General features: G+C 38.3%; 1 protein-coding gene across 20 annotated transcripts in view; it reads left to right on the forward strand.

Moving 5' to 3' along the window:
* Positions 1 to 18,254, forward strand: part of DLG2 (discs large MAGUK scaffold protein 2) — a 2,066,111-nt gene that overhangs the window by 1,541,396 nt on the left and 506,461 nt on the right. For all 20 annotated transcript variants that reach the window (XM_082410132.1, XM_082410117.1, XM_082410128.1 and 17 more), the window contains 2 exons: positions 1,989 to 2,133; positions 4,862 to 5,000. In XM_082410132.1, coding sequence (XP_082266258.1) covers positions 1,989 to 2,133; positions 4,862 to 5,000 — 284 coding nt within the window. The remainder of the gene's footprint in view (positions 1 to 1,988; positions 2,134 to 4,861; positions 5,001 to 18,254) is intronic.

Below are 18,254 nucleotides of genomic sequence, written 5' to 3' on the forward strand. Positions count from 1 at the left end.
CCCATGCCTTAGTCCCTCTACATTCCCACTCTATATGGGTCTAGTTTTCTATCCATTCATTCCATAAACAGCTATGTTCTATTAGAACGTGAGTCTCATGGGAGCAGGGGCTGTGTCCATCTGGAGGAAGCAGTATAGATAAGTGGTTAAGAGCATGATCCCTGGAGCCAGACTGCTTGGCTTTGAATTCTGCCTCTACTACAATTAGATCAATGACTTTGGGCAAGTTTCTGAACCTCTTGCAGGCATGCTTTTCTCATCTGTAAAATGAAAGTAATTATAATAGCCAGCACATAGGTTATTGTGGGGCTTTATTGTGTTAATCTACGTAAAATAATTTAGAGTAGTACCTGACATGTAATAAGGCTATATGTGTCTGCTATGATTATGATTATCATTCTTTATTTTTTATCACTATATCTCTAACATGTAGAACAGTGACTGACATATAATAGGTATGCAATAAATATTTGATCAATGAATAAACAAGTGCTAGACACTGGAAATACAAAAGATTTACAAGAATGTCACTTGTCTAGAAGAGAACTGTAGGAACCGGTAGAGAGGCTTACAGCTTACTGGAGAGCTCATGGTCAGCAGTCAGGTTCAGTTCCCTCCTGTTCCAGGGTCCCTAACCTGGGCTACACCACCAAGGATTAACTGACACATGGAATTTATATAGCAACGTGAAGCAAAAATAAAAAGCAATGCTACGAGGTATTAAATGACTAAAGTGCTGATTAGATAGTACAGAGAATATGTAGGAATCCAATCTATTTTATTTATTTACATTTCTATCACATTTATTTGAATTCCACATCATTTCAGCAGGAACCCACTAAACAATTGCTTCATAAAAAAATAGGAGCCAAATAAGGATAACCTAGGTATGTAAAATATTTCCTGAGTATTTGAAAACCATTTAAGAGAAGTGTTGCAAAGACCCACTGTAAGCCACTGCCATGAAGTAATATTTGCTCAGGTATCACAGGCTTTTCTGTCCAATAACAAAAGAGTTGCTGTTAAAGCCGATAGCAATAAGGTACTCTTGAACTTGTTCACCTGAAAAGTTCTATGTTCCAACATTAGCACTCTTTCCTTAGAAAATAGACTCATGTTAAATGACATTTTGATGCAAACAGTTTTTAAAGTGAGAAAAGCCACGTTTGGTGAAACTGTGGGAAAATGGGGGCTCTCGTATAATTGTGGTCTAAGAGTAAACTGGTTCATGTTTCCAAAGGGCACTTTGGACACAGGTATCAGAGCCCTTATAATATTCATATACTTTGTCCAGTGTTCGTTTGTATGAGTTATCCTGAAGAAGTCATCAAAGTGGTGTACAAATATAGAAAAAAGTTTATTGCAACATCATTTATAATAAAATTAGAACCAGCATAAACATGCTTTAGTAAGAGATTAGTTAAATCATTATGTTATAGTCATGCAGCACAGTGCTTTGTAGGAAACAGAACTCATGTTGTTGAAGTACATTCATGTTAGAGGCAAATGTTCACTCGAAGTTAAAAAGCAGGTTCCAAAACAGTGTGTGTAATATGGTCACAGTCGTTTAAAGAAATATATCCATATAGGGAGATTAGGGATAATTTTTATTTTCTTCTGTTGTTTTTGTTTGTTTTCTTCAATGGATGTATATTACTTCTGTAATCACAATCACTATAGCATAAGAAGGACATTTGACCCCTTTGTTCCTTTTTCCACAAAGAGTATTCTGATTTCTATAATAAAATATCGTTTCCTCTTAGAAAAAGGCAGAAGCAACCTTGTTTTTTAGCATCAACAACTGTACCTTATCTGCTTTGGCTCATGCCTTTAATCCATCTGTTCTGTCAAAGTGTGATATAGATACTGGACTGTAATGATTGCAATTTAATCTTTACATAAGTCATAATTTTGTATATCTTCCTGCCTGAATAGTTCTCTTCACCTGCATAGATTTGGCTCTAATCATGAATGTTTCCCCCTTTCAGGTAAACAATTACAGTTTAGAAGAAGTAACACATGAAGAGGCGGTAGCAATATTGAAGAACACGTCAGATGTAGTTTATCTAAAAGTTGGCAAAGCCACCACCATTTATATGACTGACCCTTACGGTCCACCTGATATTACTCACTGTAAGTACCACGCTCAGTGTCATCTTTGAACAGCATGCCAGGTTTGCAAAATCGGAATTCTACAAAACTTGGCAAAGTCCTCTACTTGCACCTTCACTCTTTTTTAGCCTGTGGAAATACTTCAGGGAGATCCTGCACTTGACTCCCCAGTGGCCTTGGAGGCCTTACCTGAGGAGTTGTTAGATTCACCCTTATGGAAAGGCTTGATGATGTATGTTATGGACAGTGTGATTACAACAGCATAGGGGCAACACATTTTTAAAATGTATTTTATTGAGGTATAGTTGATTTACAATGTTGTGTTAATTGCTGCTGTACAGCAAAGTGATTCAGTTATACATATATATATACACATTATTTTCGTATTCTTTTTTACATGGTTTATCACAGGATATTGAATATAGTTCTCTGTGCTATACAGTGGGACCTCATTGCCTGTGCATTCTATATATAATAGTTTGCATCTGCTAATCCCAAACTCCCAACCCATCCCTCCCCCAACCCCTCCCCACTTGGCAACCACACTTCTGTTTGCTATGTCTGTGAGTCTGTTTCTGTTTCATAGATAGGTTCATTTGTGTCATATTTTAGATTCCACATATAAGTGATATCATATGGTATTTGTCTTTCTCTTTCTGACTTACTTCACTTAGTATGATGATCTCTAGGTCCATCCATGTTGCTGCAAATGGCATTATTTCATTCTTTTACATGGCTGAGTAGTATTCCAAGGGGCAACGCATTTTTAAAATCTGTTTCTCAGGCCCCTAAAGCATGATAGCTCTCGTGTCCTAATAGTCTCTCTTCCTAGTTCAAATCTGTATAGCAGCAGAGTGGAAAAGAGGGGCTGGCAAAATAAACCAGAGATAGCACTGTGCTTCTTCCTGGGGGAAAGGATCTTGCCCTCAGTTGGTGAAATCATAATCCTTAATAACTATCATTATAGTTCTTACCTTTACCAGAATTTGATATGTTGGCAGGGAAGCCAGAGAAAATTGTTGATCACTATGGCAGTGGAGATGGAGTGGAGGTGTGTGCTTCTAGGGCAACAACTAACAATGAGGTGCTCTACTGTGTCCTCACAAAGTCCACTGCTGCATAAGCCCCGTGTTTTCCCCTCTTCTTAATAGGTCAACAAAAAGATTCTGTCCTTGGGGACTAGATTTAGAAGCAATTCATTTCTTTGATGTGAGTTTAAGGGATAGTTTTGTCAGCATGAGTAAATGTGCTCATTCTGAAATTTTGAGAAACCAGTTGTGAGACTGGGAACTCAGAATGTCTTCAGGACCTGTTATTAATTAGTACTATGGTCTTAAGCAAGTTGTTTGACCTCTCTTAGATTTGGACGTTTCTCTTGAAATTTAAATGTTGAATGATTTTGTTATCTGCCCCATTACATTAGCTATTGCTTTTCTTAATGGTGATTCTAAAATGACTTGCCCCAAAATATGTCTTTTTGTCAAGCAAGAAGTAAGATGAGATCAGCCTTATCTCAGGATATGAAAGAGTGTTAACTTTCAGAGTTTTTCAAACTGGATAAATTTAGAAAAATCTGTTTTGAGGCTCTGTGAGCCTCTTCTTGAAGGGCATATAAGGTCAACATCCAAGAGAAAAAGGAGAAAACAAAACTTGCTATTCAATTCAAGAAATGTGTATTGAGTAATTTCAATACATGCAAGACACCTTGTAAGGTAATATGTGCGATACAAAGGAGATAAAATCATGGCCTTCATTGAAAGGAAGGCTAATGCAGATATATAAATAGTAGCAATATTTGGCAAACTGAGAGGGATGTACATGCCATGAGAGAGGTAAAAATAAATGTCCTTTGGGCACTCAAAGGAAAGGGATATCACCTGTCTTCGGAAGATCAGAAAAATCTTTATGCAGAGGGTGGCGTTTGAAATTTATCTTGAAAAAATAGATGAGATTTTGGTATCAGAGATGGGATAGGAGAGAGAAGTTGCAGGTAGCTGGTAGAGTGGAGCAAAGGTACAGATATTGGGGAGAACAGGCCTTACTTAAGGACCATAGGAGATTCATAAGGGGGGATATTGAAATGAGTCAATCTTGTAAGAATGGTGAAAGGGAGAATTTATATTCAATACAGTAGTGGCAATGGAGAGTGTGTAAGCAAGAGAACAGCATGCTCAGACCTGGATTTCTCAATGTATAAAATGGATTTTGGGAGAGAACAGTGGCAGGAGACCCAGTTAGGAGGGCTTTTCAGTCACCCAAAAGGGGGATGAATTGGGGTGAGGAACAGAAGAGAAAGGCCAGAGTTAGCCTTTCTGGGATGGGAGTAGAGCATATTTAGGGATTAAAGTCTTATACAAGAACTTGCTCCTAAGAGCTTTCTGCTTTTGATGGTTTGATATTAATTACGTGAAAAGAATGTGAGCTCTGCAATTAAAAAGCTAACATTTTTATTTCAATAGAAAATTAATCATTGTTCTGAAAATATGAGTGCTGGGTCTCTCCTCCAGTTTTTCTCTCCACCTAATTATACAAACTGGGCTTACAGATATGACTGTTATTACATCTTTCCAATCCTTAAGGTCACCATGTGCTTGTACATATTAAATGCAAACCAACAGCAACTCCCTCCTCTTGAAGGATCAGAAAACTCTTAGCGTGTAGCAAAGCCTTTCTATTTTTAACAGAACTGTAGCATGACACATTGAATCACCCACATAACAGATTTCTTTTCTTTTCTTTCACCCCTTAGCTTATTCTCCACCAATGGGAAACCATCTCCTCTCTGGCAACAATGGCACTTTAGAATACAAAACCTCCCTGCCGCCCATCTCTCCAGGAAGGTACTCACCAATTCCAAAGCACATGCTTGTTGAAGACGATTATACCAGGTCAGATATGCTTTTGGTTAATTGGGTTTGCGATCGTTACAAGGAAGAAATTGCATTTGCCTAACATGGCAGCTGTTGCTTCTCAGCACCATTCAGACTTATGATAGTCTCACCTCAAGTGGAAACCTGCCAAGACTTGTAAACATGTGTGATTGTCCTGTGTTGGAAGCAAAAACCACAAATTCTTTGTGGAGAAGTAGTAATAGACACACAACCATCACTTCGCAATCTGTTACGACTTTCGATATCTAACACCACTGGAGCTTTACAGCTATACTGTAAGATAGGTATCATTACTCAAAGACAGAAGATGGTGCTGAGGTTCAGAAAGAAGGAAGTAGCATAGCAGTACATATGCGTCCCCTTGTAACCACGTATCTGGTTCGTAGAAGAGTCAGAACTGAAAAACTCTGGGGTTTTTTTTTTTCCTCTAAATTCCATGTTCTTGCCACCAACAGCTACACACAATTCACTGGAACTGAGGCTTCAGTCAGTCCTCCCTCGAGTGCAGTAACTACAGGTGGAAAGGAAAGGAGTGAAATTAATTCCAAATGGTTTGAATTTAATATATCTCAGTCTCAAAGGGGAACAGGACAGGATTTTAGGACACGGCACAGAACCACATGGCTAACCCCACAAAATAAAACTAAATTTAGGGCTTCCCTGGTGGCGCAGTGGTTAAGAATCCGCCTGCCAATGCCAGGGACACGGGTTCGAGCCCTGGTCAGGGAAGATCCCGCATGCCACGAGCAACTAAGCCCGTGCGCCACAGCTACTGAGCCTGTGCTCTAGAGCCCGTGCTCCGCAACAAGAGAAGCCACCACAATGAAAAGCCCACACATCCAACGAGGAGTAGCCCCCGCTCGCCGCAACTAGAGAAAGCCCGCACGCAGCAATGAAGACCCAACGCAGCCAAAAATAAATAAATTAAATAAATAAATTTATTTTTAAAAAAATAACTAAATTTAGCTGGCATGCCTCTGAAAAAGTCAGGTCTGACAGTTCAGAGAAGACCAACTTAGTTTACATCATGGTCACTGGTCAGGATTAAGTAACTTTTGGATGATGAACAAATGAATGAATGAAGGGGTGGATGAATAATAGGAAAGGTACATTTTTTCTTTTTTATCTTTAAATGTTTTTGTTCCAAAGTAATACGTGCTCACTGCATTTGGTGAGGTAATGCAAAGATGTTCAAGAAATAAAAATCTCCCTCAAGCCCGGCAAGGTTCCCAGTGTGGCATTCTGGCTTGAACCGTTCATACCTTTTCTATGTTCATACAGACGTGTACAAAGCATACTCAGATGTAGGTGGGGCTTGACATTGTTTTTACAAAATAAGTTTGTATTTTACACATTGCTTTGCAACTTGCTTTTCTCATTGAGAAAAACTTTTACCCAAAATGAGATTGCTTACGGATATGTACACTTTTTTTCTGAAAATGTTTGTGTGGAAAAGCGATACAGATGGATCCTTTAGTTTTATATCCTGCCTGTCTACTGAAGTCATTTGTCAGCCTTTAAAAAAACTGAGGAGACTTCCTGCTGCTTAACTTTCCTTGCTGGTGTCCGTGTGTGCTTTGGTCTTTCATTCCTTTGCTATTTCTTTTTAAATGATTAAGCATTTTCCATTTATTTTGCAATTTCAGGTTTGCTGAAGTGGCTTGTTACATCTTTAGCCAAGGAATGGAATGTTTAGATGCTGCAAATGTGCATCTGTGGTTTAAATCAAATATAAACCTCTTCCTACGCTGATATGTCTAATCTCTATGCTCTTAATTAAAATGAAGGCTGCAGCAAAGATAATCCTCATGGTTCTCTAAAGATTGTATAAATATAGGCACCTTTATTCACCAGAGCAATAATCTATTTGCTCTCATCCTATCGCCAATATTTGATAGGATTTTAATTTGAAAATGTCATTTTATCTTACTAGGCCCCATAGTGAATTAAAATTTATTAAACCCCATTCATAATCCAGGCCCTTTGCTAGCTGTTTTACTTACACTATCCTTTTAATCCTCCCCAAAACACAGAAAGAAGGGCTGTCATCCCCGTTTTAGAGATGTAGGAATTGAAGCTCAAAGAGGTTAGGGAACTTGTTTGTGGGCACACAGCTTTTAAGTAGGAAAACTGGGTGCCCTGCCAGCTTTAAAATTCTGGCTAGGAAGAAACATGTTAATTTTCTCCTTATTTTTAAAATGAAAACCAAGTCATGTAAAACTATTCTCATCATAAAAAAAATATGTGGCTAGAAAGGGACCCAAGAGTTTTGATGAGCTCTGAAGACAATTAGATCCAGTCTGAGACACACTTCTACCACTGGCTGACTGTGTGAGCTTGGGCAAATCTTTTAACCACTGCAAGCCTCAGTTTCTTCATCTCTACAAAGGGGATAGTAATCAAATCTTTCTCAATAGGTTGTTGTAATGATTAAATGAGATAATACACACAAAGAACTTATAACAGTGCCTGATACATAATGAATATTAAATGAATGTTATCTGTTTGCTGTAGGTATACTCATTATAATTCTCAATCTACCTATTCGCGTGGAATATTTCAGATGGTGTCTGGGGAAGAGATTTCATTTCTCCCTAGAGTCATATGCCTCAGTGTCTTACTTCTTGCGGGCTTCCTTCCTTGCTCTCTGGCAGGACAATCTCATAACTCTGCACGAAATCTTCTGAACGTCTGGTGCCTGGGAAACTTGTGAAATAAATTATATCAGTTTACACACACAAACACACAGACACCTCCCTCACGTCCTCACCACTGCTGTATCCTCTCACAGGTGCTCTGTGCTATAAGGCATTACCACAGGTCTCAGAGGTAAATATTTTCTGAGGCATATTCACCACCTTATTCATGAATATTCATTGAATACTTCCTACTAGACAGTGGACACTGCAGTAGAGATGCAAAATGGAATAAGAAACAACATCTCTAAGAACTATCAAATTGGGACAAAAATACACGTGGAACCAGTGGATCCCCCAGTACCTATTCCCTGATGGTGCAGACCCCCTCCATGAAGTTTCCCATAAAGCCTATATGTATATTTTTAGTCCTGAGATTTTATACTTTGGTGTCAAAATGCCCTTTCTTTTATGGTAGTCAATGGCAGTTACTTATTATATCCTAACCTAGAAAATGAAAAGTTGGCAACTTTATATTAGTCCTCATTTTCTAAATGTAAAAGTACTGTAAAACCCCAAAGTGTGGGAACTACTAACAGAAACAAACAAAATTAGATCAGTTCAGTGAAGTACTCTCGTGTTGCCCTAGCAGAGCTCCCCGGCACCAGAGAGGCACTTAGTAAATATTTATAAATAATTTTTTTGAGTTTTACGTGAATGCCACAGGAACAGCCTGTGACCTCAAATAAAGTTTTAAAGAGGAGATAACTCTTGTGTTTGAGCTTGAAAAAATGTGTAGGCATTCGTCAGGGACTCAAGAGATCAGGAAGGGCACTCATGGTAGGGGATAGCACATGCATACTCAAGGAAGAATGTGAGATAGAATAAAATGAACACACCTGTTATAGTTTGAATACAAGGCTCATAAAGAAAAATGGTACCTACCTTTAAGCTGTCTTTGTATTTCTAGCCTTTCTCTCATCTGCAACCTAGTCATAAGATTGGAAATACATAGAGTAGTAAAAACAAAAAGATCACTACTATGCACTATTACGCTAAGTGCTTTCATATACATTTTTGTTCCGATATTATTTATATATTCTTAGTGTTGATTTTTACAGGTAACAAAAATGAGTTTAAGTAATTTTCTCATATCATACAGCAAGCAAATAGAAAAATCAAAATCTGAATTTGGGTCTGTCTTCAAAGTCTTCATCCCCATCCCCCCAACCCACCATCTCATACAGTCTCTTTTTATGTAGAGATGTTGGGTAAAGGGGATTGGGCTTGTATCAGGAGACTGGTACTACCGCTTACCACCTAGATAACCCTGAACAAGCCATTCAATCTCCTGAGTCTTGATTTTCTCATCTATAAATTTGGGTCCTCACATTTCCTCATGGAATTGTGAGGTTTTAATGCGATAACATGTGTGAAAGTTGTCATCTTTAGAGAGCTATATAAAATTATTATTAGCCTAAGGTGCTATAGTAGCTTACATTTGGGGCCTACTTTACATTTTCCTAAAACAGTAAATCAAGGGAGGGAATCTTTAATGATGGGACTGGGGCCAACAGGGAAACATTTCTGTGAAATGGGAACCTTCCAACAACCTATAAAATTATATCAAATTGGCAGTCTTTTGTTCCAAATGTTCATAATATTTTACTCTATCTGTTGTAAGAAATATTTTCCTATCTTCCTGATTTATATTCACTTTTGTTGGGGAAATACAGTACGAATTTTAAAAAGAGTTTTGATTAGAAGAATGCTACAATGGCTTACCTGGAATTTTTTTAAATCTCTTTTACTATTTAAGGAAATGTGTACCCGAGTAAGCTGGGAAATTTTGTTTTTCCTCAATTTAGAGAAAGGAAGACTAAACAAAAAAGCCTTGGATGAAATTCTCTTAGTAGAAACCCTACCGAGGCCCTTATAAATCAAAATTATTATTATGTAAATACTCTGGTCATCAATTTTTGGAAAACAAAGCTGTTACAATGATGCTGAGATGGTTTTTTGGCTCACAGAATTATAGACTATCAGATTTGGAAGGACCGTAAATGACTATAGAGTCTAATCTTCCTCCATTTGATGGGTAGGAAACACAAGGCCTAACATGATTTGTTGGCTATCCCTAGGTCCCACAACTTGTAAGTAGTAGAATCAGATTTAGAACCCATGTCTTCAAACACCCAGTCCAGTGCTCTTTCTATTTCTCTAAGCTGATGTTCATTTTTTTATGATGGAGTAAGAAGCTATAATCAATCAATGATCACCTGTGAGCAGTGCCCACTTTGTACATTAGCTGCAACTATGGATTCCCTCTCTACTGAGCCAAGTCTTCCCTTGTCACCTAGAAGAGATGCAAACCTCACACCCTCACTATCTAGTTAAGTATTCTCAGGATACACAAACAAATCATTGATACTAAAATGAAACCCAAAAAAATTGAGGGTGCAGAGTAAAATATCTCTATCAAGATGTGGGGACTTAATTTCCCAAATTATGAATGTGATAAATGCTGTTATGAAAGCCAAGGACCTAAACTATCACTGTGAGCAATATATTTCCCAGTTTTAGAAACCAGGTTCACCTGGCCCTGAACTTATTGTACCCAGATGTCTCTCTAACTGGCTCTATATAATGTTCCCTCACATAATTTGGTTGAGCAAAAAGCAAAAGCCGAATAAAGTCTCAAGAAAGATTTCTTGTCTCCAGAAGCTTTCAAGGACCACTCCAAACTGTGACTCTGAAATTCAGTTTGACTCCCTTATTACTAAATAGATATGAACCCATCAGACTAGAGGCTGCCTCCCCCCTTCTCTCCCCAAATTATAGCACATTCGTTTACTGGACATAGTATCTAAAATGTATTCTAGTTCTTTTCTCTTTCTCCCATTCATTCATTCATTTACCCATTCAATGAATATTCAAGCTTCTACCATGTGTCAAGCACAGTTATTAGCAACAAAATTACAATGGTGGACAAACCAGACAAGGCTCTGGCTCTTAGGGACTTTACATTCTAGTGTATTGAGTAGGAGATATATAGATAAATGAGTTATAGATAAAAAGTGCTATAAGGAAAATAAAGTAGTATGATATGCCATAGACAGAGTTTGGGGAAGAGAACAGTGTAAAGGAGGACAACCAGGGAATGTCCCTCTGAGGAGATGGGATATGAGCTGAGACCTGAATAAAAAGAAAAAAAAGTGGTGATACAAAGATCAGAGAAAGAACATTCCAGGAAGAGGAAATAGCAAAGCCAGAGTCCCAGAGGCAGAAATAAGTTTTGTGGGTTCCAGGAATATAAGGAAGTAAAGCTTGGCTGGAAGAGATGAGCTAATGGGAGCATGGCAACAAATTAGGTTGGAAGAGTCAGCAGCCAGATGATGTGGGACTTTGTAGGTAATGATGAAGAAGTGTAGGTTGAATTTTAAGTGCATTGAGAATCTATTAAAGAGAAGCAACCAGGAGAATGAAATTATCTGATTTATAGATTTTAGAGCTAGATTCAACAGCCGTGTTCCACAGGAGAGACAGGCCTGCTTCAGTCACGCTGATTTACCACTGGCCATTGCTACGCTTTTTATTCGCTGTCGAGTAAGCTTTCAGAAACACCATGAGTGTTTGCCACTGTTGTTGTTGTTTTCCTTGGTGTTTAACTTTGTGGGTCAGAACTGGTTAGAAGCTAGATCACTGTTTCTCAAATATTGCTACCCACATGCCCTTAGGCCTTGAAAAAGGAATTTGTTCTCCTCAGGATCTGGGGTAGAACATGAAGCTTTCCGTGCAAGCATTGAGACATACAAAGTCTTATGTTTTTTCATAAAAGTTTGGGAGATATCCTTGTTTGCTTTAATGTGGAAATATTCTGATTAGAAATTTAATTGTTTTTATTCGAAGTCTTAATGTAAAATTGACATACCAGATGGGTTTTCTGGGGATACTAAGTCCCTGGCAAATACCATAAGCCCCAAGTTGCGGGTGAATACGCAACTTTGAGAAGCACTGAGCTAAATTACACAAACATGTCAGTTATTAAATCTGTGTTATAGAAACCACCTCTTAATTGTATCTCAAGTTTTGTGGTCTCCATTAGGGACAGGTTCTCAAAGGATCAGTCAGCACTTTCCATCAGTGAAGTCTGGTCCTGTTCTAGGCTCTCTTCTTTTTAACTTATATTTAATGACTTAAAACCATTTCTGGATGAACTGGAAGGTCCTTCTTTTGACATAGGAATGAAATATTTTCTCACCTGCCATTAACCAAGTATAGGAAAAAAGAACTGGGTGTGCCCTAGGCAGACAACTGTGCCTGCTTTAGAATCGGGATCTGGACAGCAGAGTGTTGAGGTGGGCGTGCCCTGGAGCCACCCTGCTCAGAGTCCTGCCTCGACCGCTTCCTGGCTGTGTGACCTTGGGCAAGTTATGTAACTGTGCTTTGCCTCCGTTTTCTCATGTTTAAAAGGAGCAGAATAATACTTCCCACCTCATAGGCTTATTGTGTCAAGAAACTGAGTTAATACATGTAAAGTTCTTAGAAAAAAAGTGAGCACTTGATAAATGTTACCTCTTGTTAATACCATTTAAAACAAGGATTTAAGATGAACTACTCCACAAATAAAATCATTTCTTGGTGGAATGGAACTGTAGCCAACAATGGTATGCAGACGCTCAAACAAAATCTACATATAAGTTTTTTTCAACTAATTTATCTCCCAGAACACCTTAGAACATTGTATTACAGGAAGTCCTATTGTCTTAATGCTTTATTAAGGATCTTTATTTTTATTAACACAATGAGTATCTATTACCCTCTTCATTGAAAATATAATATAGGATTCGGTGGAACCAAATATGATAAAAACTAGTCTATCAGTCTGGTTTCTGTGGCCAAATACAATTATCCTCTGGATAATTTCTTGATTTTGCCCTATATTCTTCATAGTAGCACTCAACAACCAACACCATGTAGCTTTTCCCTCAAAGAAATTCTGCAAAGTATGGCATCAGACTCCTCACAGCCTTTGTAAAGTGCATTATTGAACTTAACCAAGTCAAAGATTCATCAACAGTGTCTCTCACTTATCTGTTTTGCTCTGTGCTGCATGCCTGATTTCTGCAGTGGGGAGCCTGGCACTATAATGTCTCTCTTGAAGCAAAGGATAGTAATGAGAAGGGGTGACTTGGACAAAAGGGGTGAGACAGATGGAGGATAACACACTTAGTGGAAGCCTCCAGGGGAGTTTTCTCTTTATTGATGGCGGCTCCACGTAACCATTTAGGTTTACTTACATAAACTGTGAGGCATGATTGATAGAGCTATCCTGCTAGAAACAGAGAGAGTGGGTATGCTAATGGGGACGAATCTTAATCAAAGGAAGATATCCAAATATGTACTGGAAAACATGTTAAGCTGCTGTTTGTTGTCAGGGAAATTAATATAATGATAGGAAAAATGAAACAGTAATGGGATTTTTAAGACAGCCTTTTATAGGTGTTTATCATTTTGTATGAACCTAATAAATTAACCAGACATAAACATACAACACTAGGCCTTATAATTTTACGGAAGATGGTTATTGCACATCTATGACTATTGTTATTATAGATGTACAATTCAAATAGATAGTTGTTTAATCAATGCTGTATTACATTTTAATAGAATGAATTTATCCTTGGCCTCCAGGGCTGGTTGAGACAAAAAAAAGGGTTAATGATGGGCAGTGGAAAATTCTGGAGGGACCACTTGTAGAAGCAATCGACTATTAATTGACTCCAGGCCGCTTAAATTGCAAGTTAACTACCACCACAACACAATGTGTAACTTATTTCTGGCCCTTATCTTGTGACATTGAAACAGGGTGTATATTATGATTCAAAACAAGTAGACAAAGCCTCTTCCTCTAGGAGTTTGTTTTCACATCCAGGTGTCAATAAAGTAATAGTAGACAGAAGACAGCTGATTCTTAATTGTCCACATGTGGTGGGTGCTTTGAAAATTATTCAGGACAGCACTGCAATCCCTGAGTGACTCCTTCCACCTCATATGGCGTTTGCTACTGTGGGGAAGGCTACCATGTTAATGGTAATGTTTGCCTTAAGAAAATGTAAGAAAATTGTGGCACACAATTATTGCATTTCAAAGACTTATATTCTTATATAATATAGACATAAATTTCATAAGTTTGGGGTTGCATCGTTCACTTTCTCTTCTAGGTAATTTCTTTCATCTAGATCATGAAGCAAGCTATATCTGAGTAAACACATCTTAAAAATACTGCCTTCATACATTTTCTCCAGACATCCTTTTCAATCTTTATCTCTAATCTATTTCTTGCTCCTTTTATTGCTTTATACCCCTCTTCAACTGTTTCTCTCCAAAAAGTGTTATTATTTTCCCTAATTGTAAAAGTAATATGTATTTGTAGAAAAGTTATAAAGTAACAGAAATATAAAGAAAAACTCACACCACAGAGGGGTAATCATTATTAATATATGATACATTTCCACTAAGTTGTTTTTCTACATACAGTAGGTAGCAAAGTTGAGCTCTGAATACAGTTCAGTCTGGCGGCAGAATCCATATCCTTGACCCCTCTAGCAAAGGTCACGCAGTTGGTGTAGAACGGGATCAGGATTGAAACTGCCTCCAACGTCTGGCTCTTTTTGCTGTACTGCATGGGTAGCGGTATTAGTTTTAAGATTTCTAGAATCTTCTCTGTGCTTCAAATTAGTCTCTCTCTGGTTTTTCTTTTGTCCATAAAGGTAAAACTAAAGTTTTATGTCATTGCTTCCTCCCAGCAACACTTAACAACCTGTTCAGGGGAGGCAATCTGTTTTGCTCAGAAAGAAGGGAGGCCTTCTGGATGGTGCACTACCAGGTGGGAGGTCGGTTAGTCCTTAATGCCTTTCATTCCGGCTGTAACACCAGACCCCCTATGGTTGCTTTAATGAACATTTTAAGTCCTCCCTGAAAGAACTTAGCTGTCCCCGTGAGTATATGTGTCTCTGAGTGTAAACATCTAAATATCAACCCTCACCCTAGATCTCGTTTTAAATTAGATTGACCTTGAAGTAGAACCATGTGAGTCCTTTATTATGTAGACTGTGTCCTAAATGGAAACTCTGTCCACTGAACCAGTAGAGCTCGATATTTTGTTTTATGTTTTTTTCCCCTCTAATCTTTTTCTAAAGTCTCATTTACCAGCTTCAGACACGGGATGAAGGCAGAATGAAAGAGCTGAAATAAATGTGATAGCCCGAGATTTCAAAGCTAATTATGTGAGGCCTTGCTCTGAATGTAGAGCAGAACTGGTAAACCCTGATAGCTGTCCAGTACTGCCCAGATACTTTCCTGTTTCTCCTTTAGTTCCTATGACACCATACAAAATGAGCAGAGAGATGTTACTATACTTAGTTAACAGATTGAGAATCTGAGATGATAGAGATGCCATAATTTCCCCTGTAACAATAGAGAGTAAGTGGCAAATCCAAAACCCAGAGTCCGGAAGCAGGGTGGCATCTTGGTTAAGAGCTCAGATTTTGGATTCATAATAACTTTGGGTTCACCACTTACTAGCTGTTTGACCTTGGATGAGTTACGTAACTTCTCTGTGCTTGTTTCCCCACCTATGCCTACACCATGGGTTATTATTAGGATTCAATGAAGTAATCTATGTAAAACAATTGGAACAGAGCTTGGCACAAAATAAGCTGCATTCAGGTTAACCATTATTACTTTTATTATTATTATTAGTCTTGACTCCTAGTCCAGGGCACCATGGTGATTACAGGACCGTTTGCAGTAATTGATAGCAGTGCTGGTTGGAGATGGTGGAATGAGATTAGGAAGTGAACAAAAGGGAAATATGCTTCCAGCTAGCCTAATAATACTTAGACTTATACTATATTTACACTTGCCTTAAAAGGGCAGATTTTGAGACTTTATGTTGATTTAGTGATGTTTCCTTTATATTTCAATTTCTTTTAAAATATATACGTATATATATAGATCCTAATTAAGAAGACTACTCAAAACCAAGCCTAACTATTAAAGTTATATAGAAAGAAAGGTCTGTGTTAAAGAAACTGATTTTTATTTTTTTTATTTAGTTTTTTTGGCCATGCCACACGGCTTGCAGGATCTTAGTTCCCCGACCAGGGATTGAACCTGTGCCCCCTGCAGTGGAAGCGCAGAGTCTTAACCACTAGACCGCCAGGGAAGTCCCTGATTTTTAATTTGAAAACTGTAAAATTAAAAATTCTAGAATGTTAAGTAAACACAAATATGTACTTTTCCAAATACTCAGATTTACTATGCAGGCATCCTAAAACTTTTTAAGTAAATGCAGTGATTGCTTTTGCATAGCTTCATGATTTGAGCACAGAAATCAAGTATATGCAGAGCAACTCCTATGATGAGACTTCCCACTTCCCAAGGGTAGCGTTAATTCCACGACTTTACTGTACAACAGCAGTCCCCAACTTTTTTGGCACCGGGGACCAGTTTCGTGGAAGACAATTTTTCCACACACATGGGGTGGGGGACTGGTTTCGGGATGATTTGAGTACATTACATTTATTGTGCACTTTATTTCTATTATTATTACATTGTAATATATAATGAAATAATTATACAACTCACCATAATGCAGAATCAGTGGGAGCCCTGAGCTTGTTTTCCTGAAACTAGACGGTCCCATCTGGGGGTGATGGGAGACAGTGACACCCGAAGTGTGTTGCTTATGTCCAGTCTACTCCGTAAGATGCAGCTTCATTGTCACTTGCCACTCACTGATAGGGTTTTGATATGAGTCTGCAAGCAATTGATTTATTATGGTCTCTGTGCAGTCAAACCCTCTGCTAATGATAATCTGTATTTGCAGCCGCTCCCCAGCGCTAGCATCAGAGCCTCAGCTCCACCTCAGATCATCAGGCATTAGATTCTCATAAGGAGCGCTCAACCTAGATCCCTCGCACGTGCAGTTCACAGTAGGGTTTGGGCTCCTATGAGAATCTCATGCCACCGCTGATCTGACAGGAGGCGGAGCTCAGGCAGTAGTGCGAGCGTTGGGGAGCGGCTGTAAATACAGAGGAAGCTTTGCTCGCTTGCCCGCCGCTCACCTCCTGCTGTGCGGCCCGGTTCCTAACCGGAGGTTGGGGACCCCTGCTGTATAACATTAAATTGGACCATAGATGGTTGGATGAAGTTTCACATACAGTATGTATGCAAATCCATGTAATGCTGAGTGTAGCTCTGATGAGGTTATGCTGAGTTTAAAATCATGAGGACTAAAGGGAGATAGGAGGAGTTACAGGTGAGGAGGAGCTCCTAGGGAGAAGGTGGTCTCCCCAGTTAAATCAAAGTAGGATCTTCCCAAGAACCACTGTGTTCTGTAGCTTACAGAGAAATATTTGGTTAAATTCTGCTTACAAAAATTAAATTTTATGTATCTCACTGGTGAAATAAAGAAGAGTAGTACTCCTTACCTTCCGTTGGAAAAAGAACTTAATACTTACACTCTACAGATACTAACATTTATCAGCTGAATATTACCAAGTCAAAAAATTTTAAAGCAATACCTGTATTGTATAGTACTGAAAGAGACGATGCAATTCAAAATGTGACTACTTCATAACTCTCTCAGAAAGAAAAGATCTACTGTCTAAAACTAGTTCCAAACTCTCACAACAAATGTCACCTGCGAAACCTTTGTAAACACAGAGTCCTGAGTCCTACCCCAGATTTACCGAATCTGTGTGTCCAGGGATAGAACTGGGATATTAGTATTAAAAAAAAAACAAAGAGGCCAGAAAGCTAGCTGACTGTTTTTCTGCCTTATGAGGACACAGCGAAAAGACAGCTCTCTGTAAACCGGGAAGAGGTCACTCACTAAGAATATGACCATGCTGGCACCCTGATCTCAAACTTCCAACCTGCAGAACTGTGAGAAAAAAAAATGTCGGTTGAGGCATCCAGTCTACAGTAGTTTGTTCTAGCAACCCAAAATGACTCGGACATTCACAATGAAATATAGACAAGCATTCTATATGCAAACTGGAGGCAAAATATCCTTATAGGATCTATATTTTGAAATTCTGTCAGTAACTGGATTTTTTAAAATGCATGTAGCATTGCAAAAATTAAATGCTTCAATAATTTAAAAAATAAAAAGTAAAATAAAAATAGAACAAAAGCCCTCACAGAAGATTCTGATGCAGGCAAGTTTGAGAACCACTGACTTAAATTCATTATGTCTTTGACTTCAGAAAAATCATATTACCAAAAATAAAAGCAAAATGGAGCACATTAGAAGAAAACATGGTCAGGCGTTTCTCCCATAGGGTGAGTTTTTATAAAAACATTGGGTGATGCTAAACCACTGACAATACTAGTGATAATATGCCCAAGAAAGGGCATTGCCCCTGAGCAAGAGTTACCAATCACAGAATTTGTTCAGTGGTGCTTAGATTTTACAATTAAAATTTTAGAATTTTTATTTAAATACACCTATAGCTGGGATGCATTTTACTCTACAAACACATGTTTTTTAAATGGCACATGACTTTATTTTCTTTAAATCAAATTACATCTGATAGTAGGGCCC

This window comes from Balaenoptera physalus (genome assembly GCF_965194825.1).
Source record: "Balaenoptera physalus genome assembly, chromosome: 10".
In the NCBI taxonomy this organism is placed as follows: Eukaryota; Metazoa; Chordata; class Mammalia; order Artiodactyla; family Balaenopteridae; genus Balaenoptera; species Balaenoptera physalus.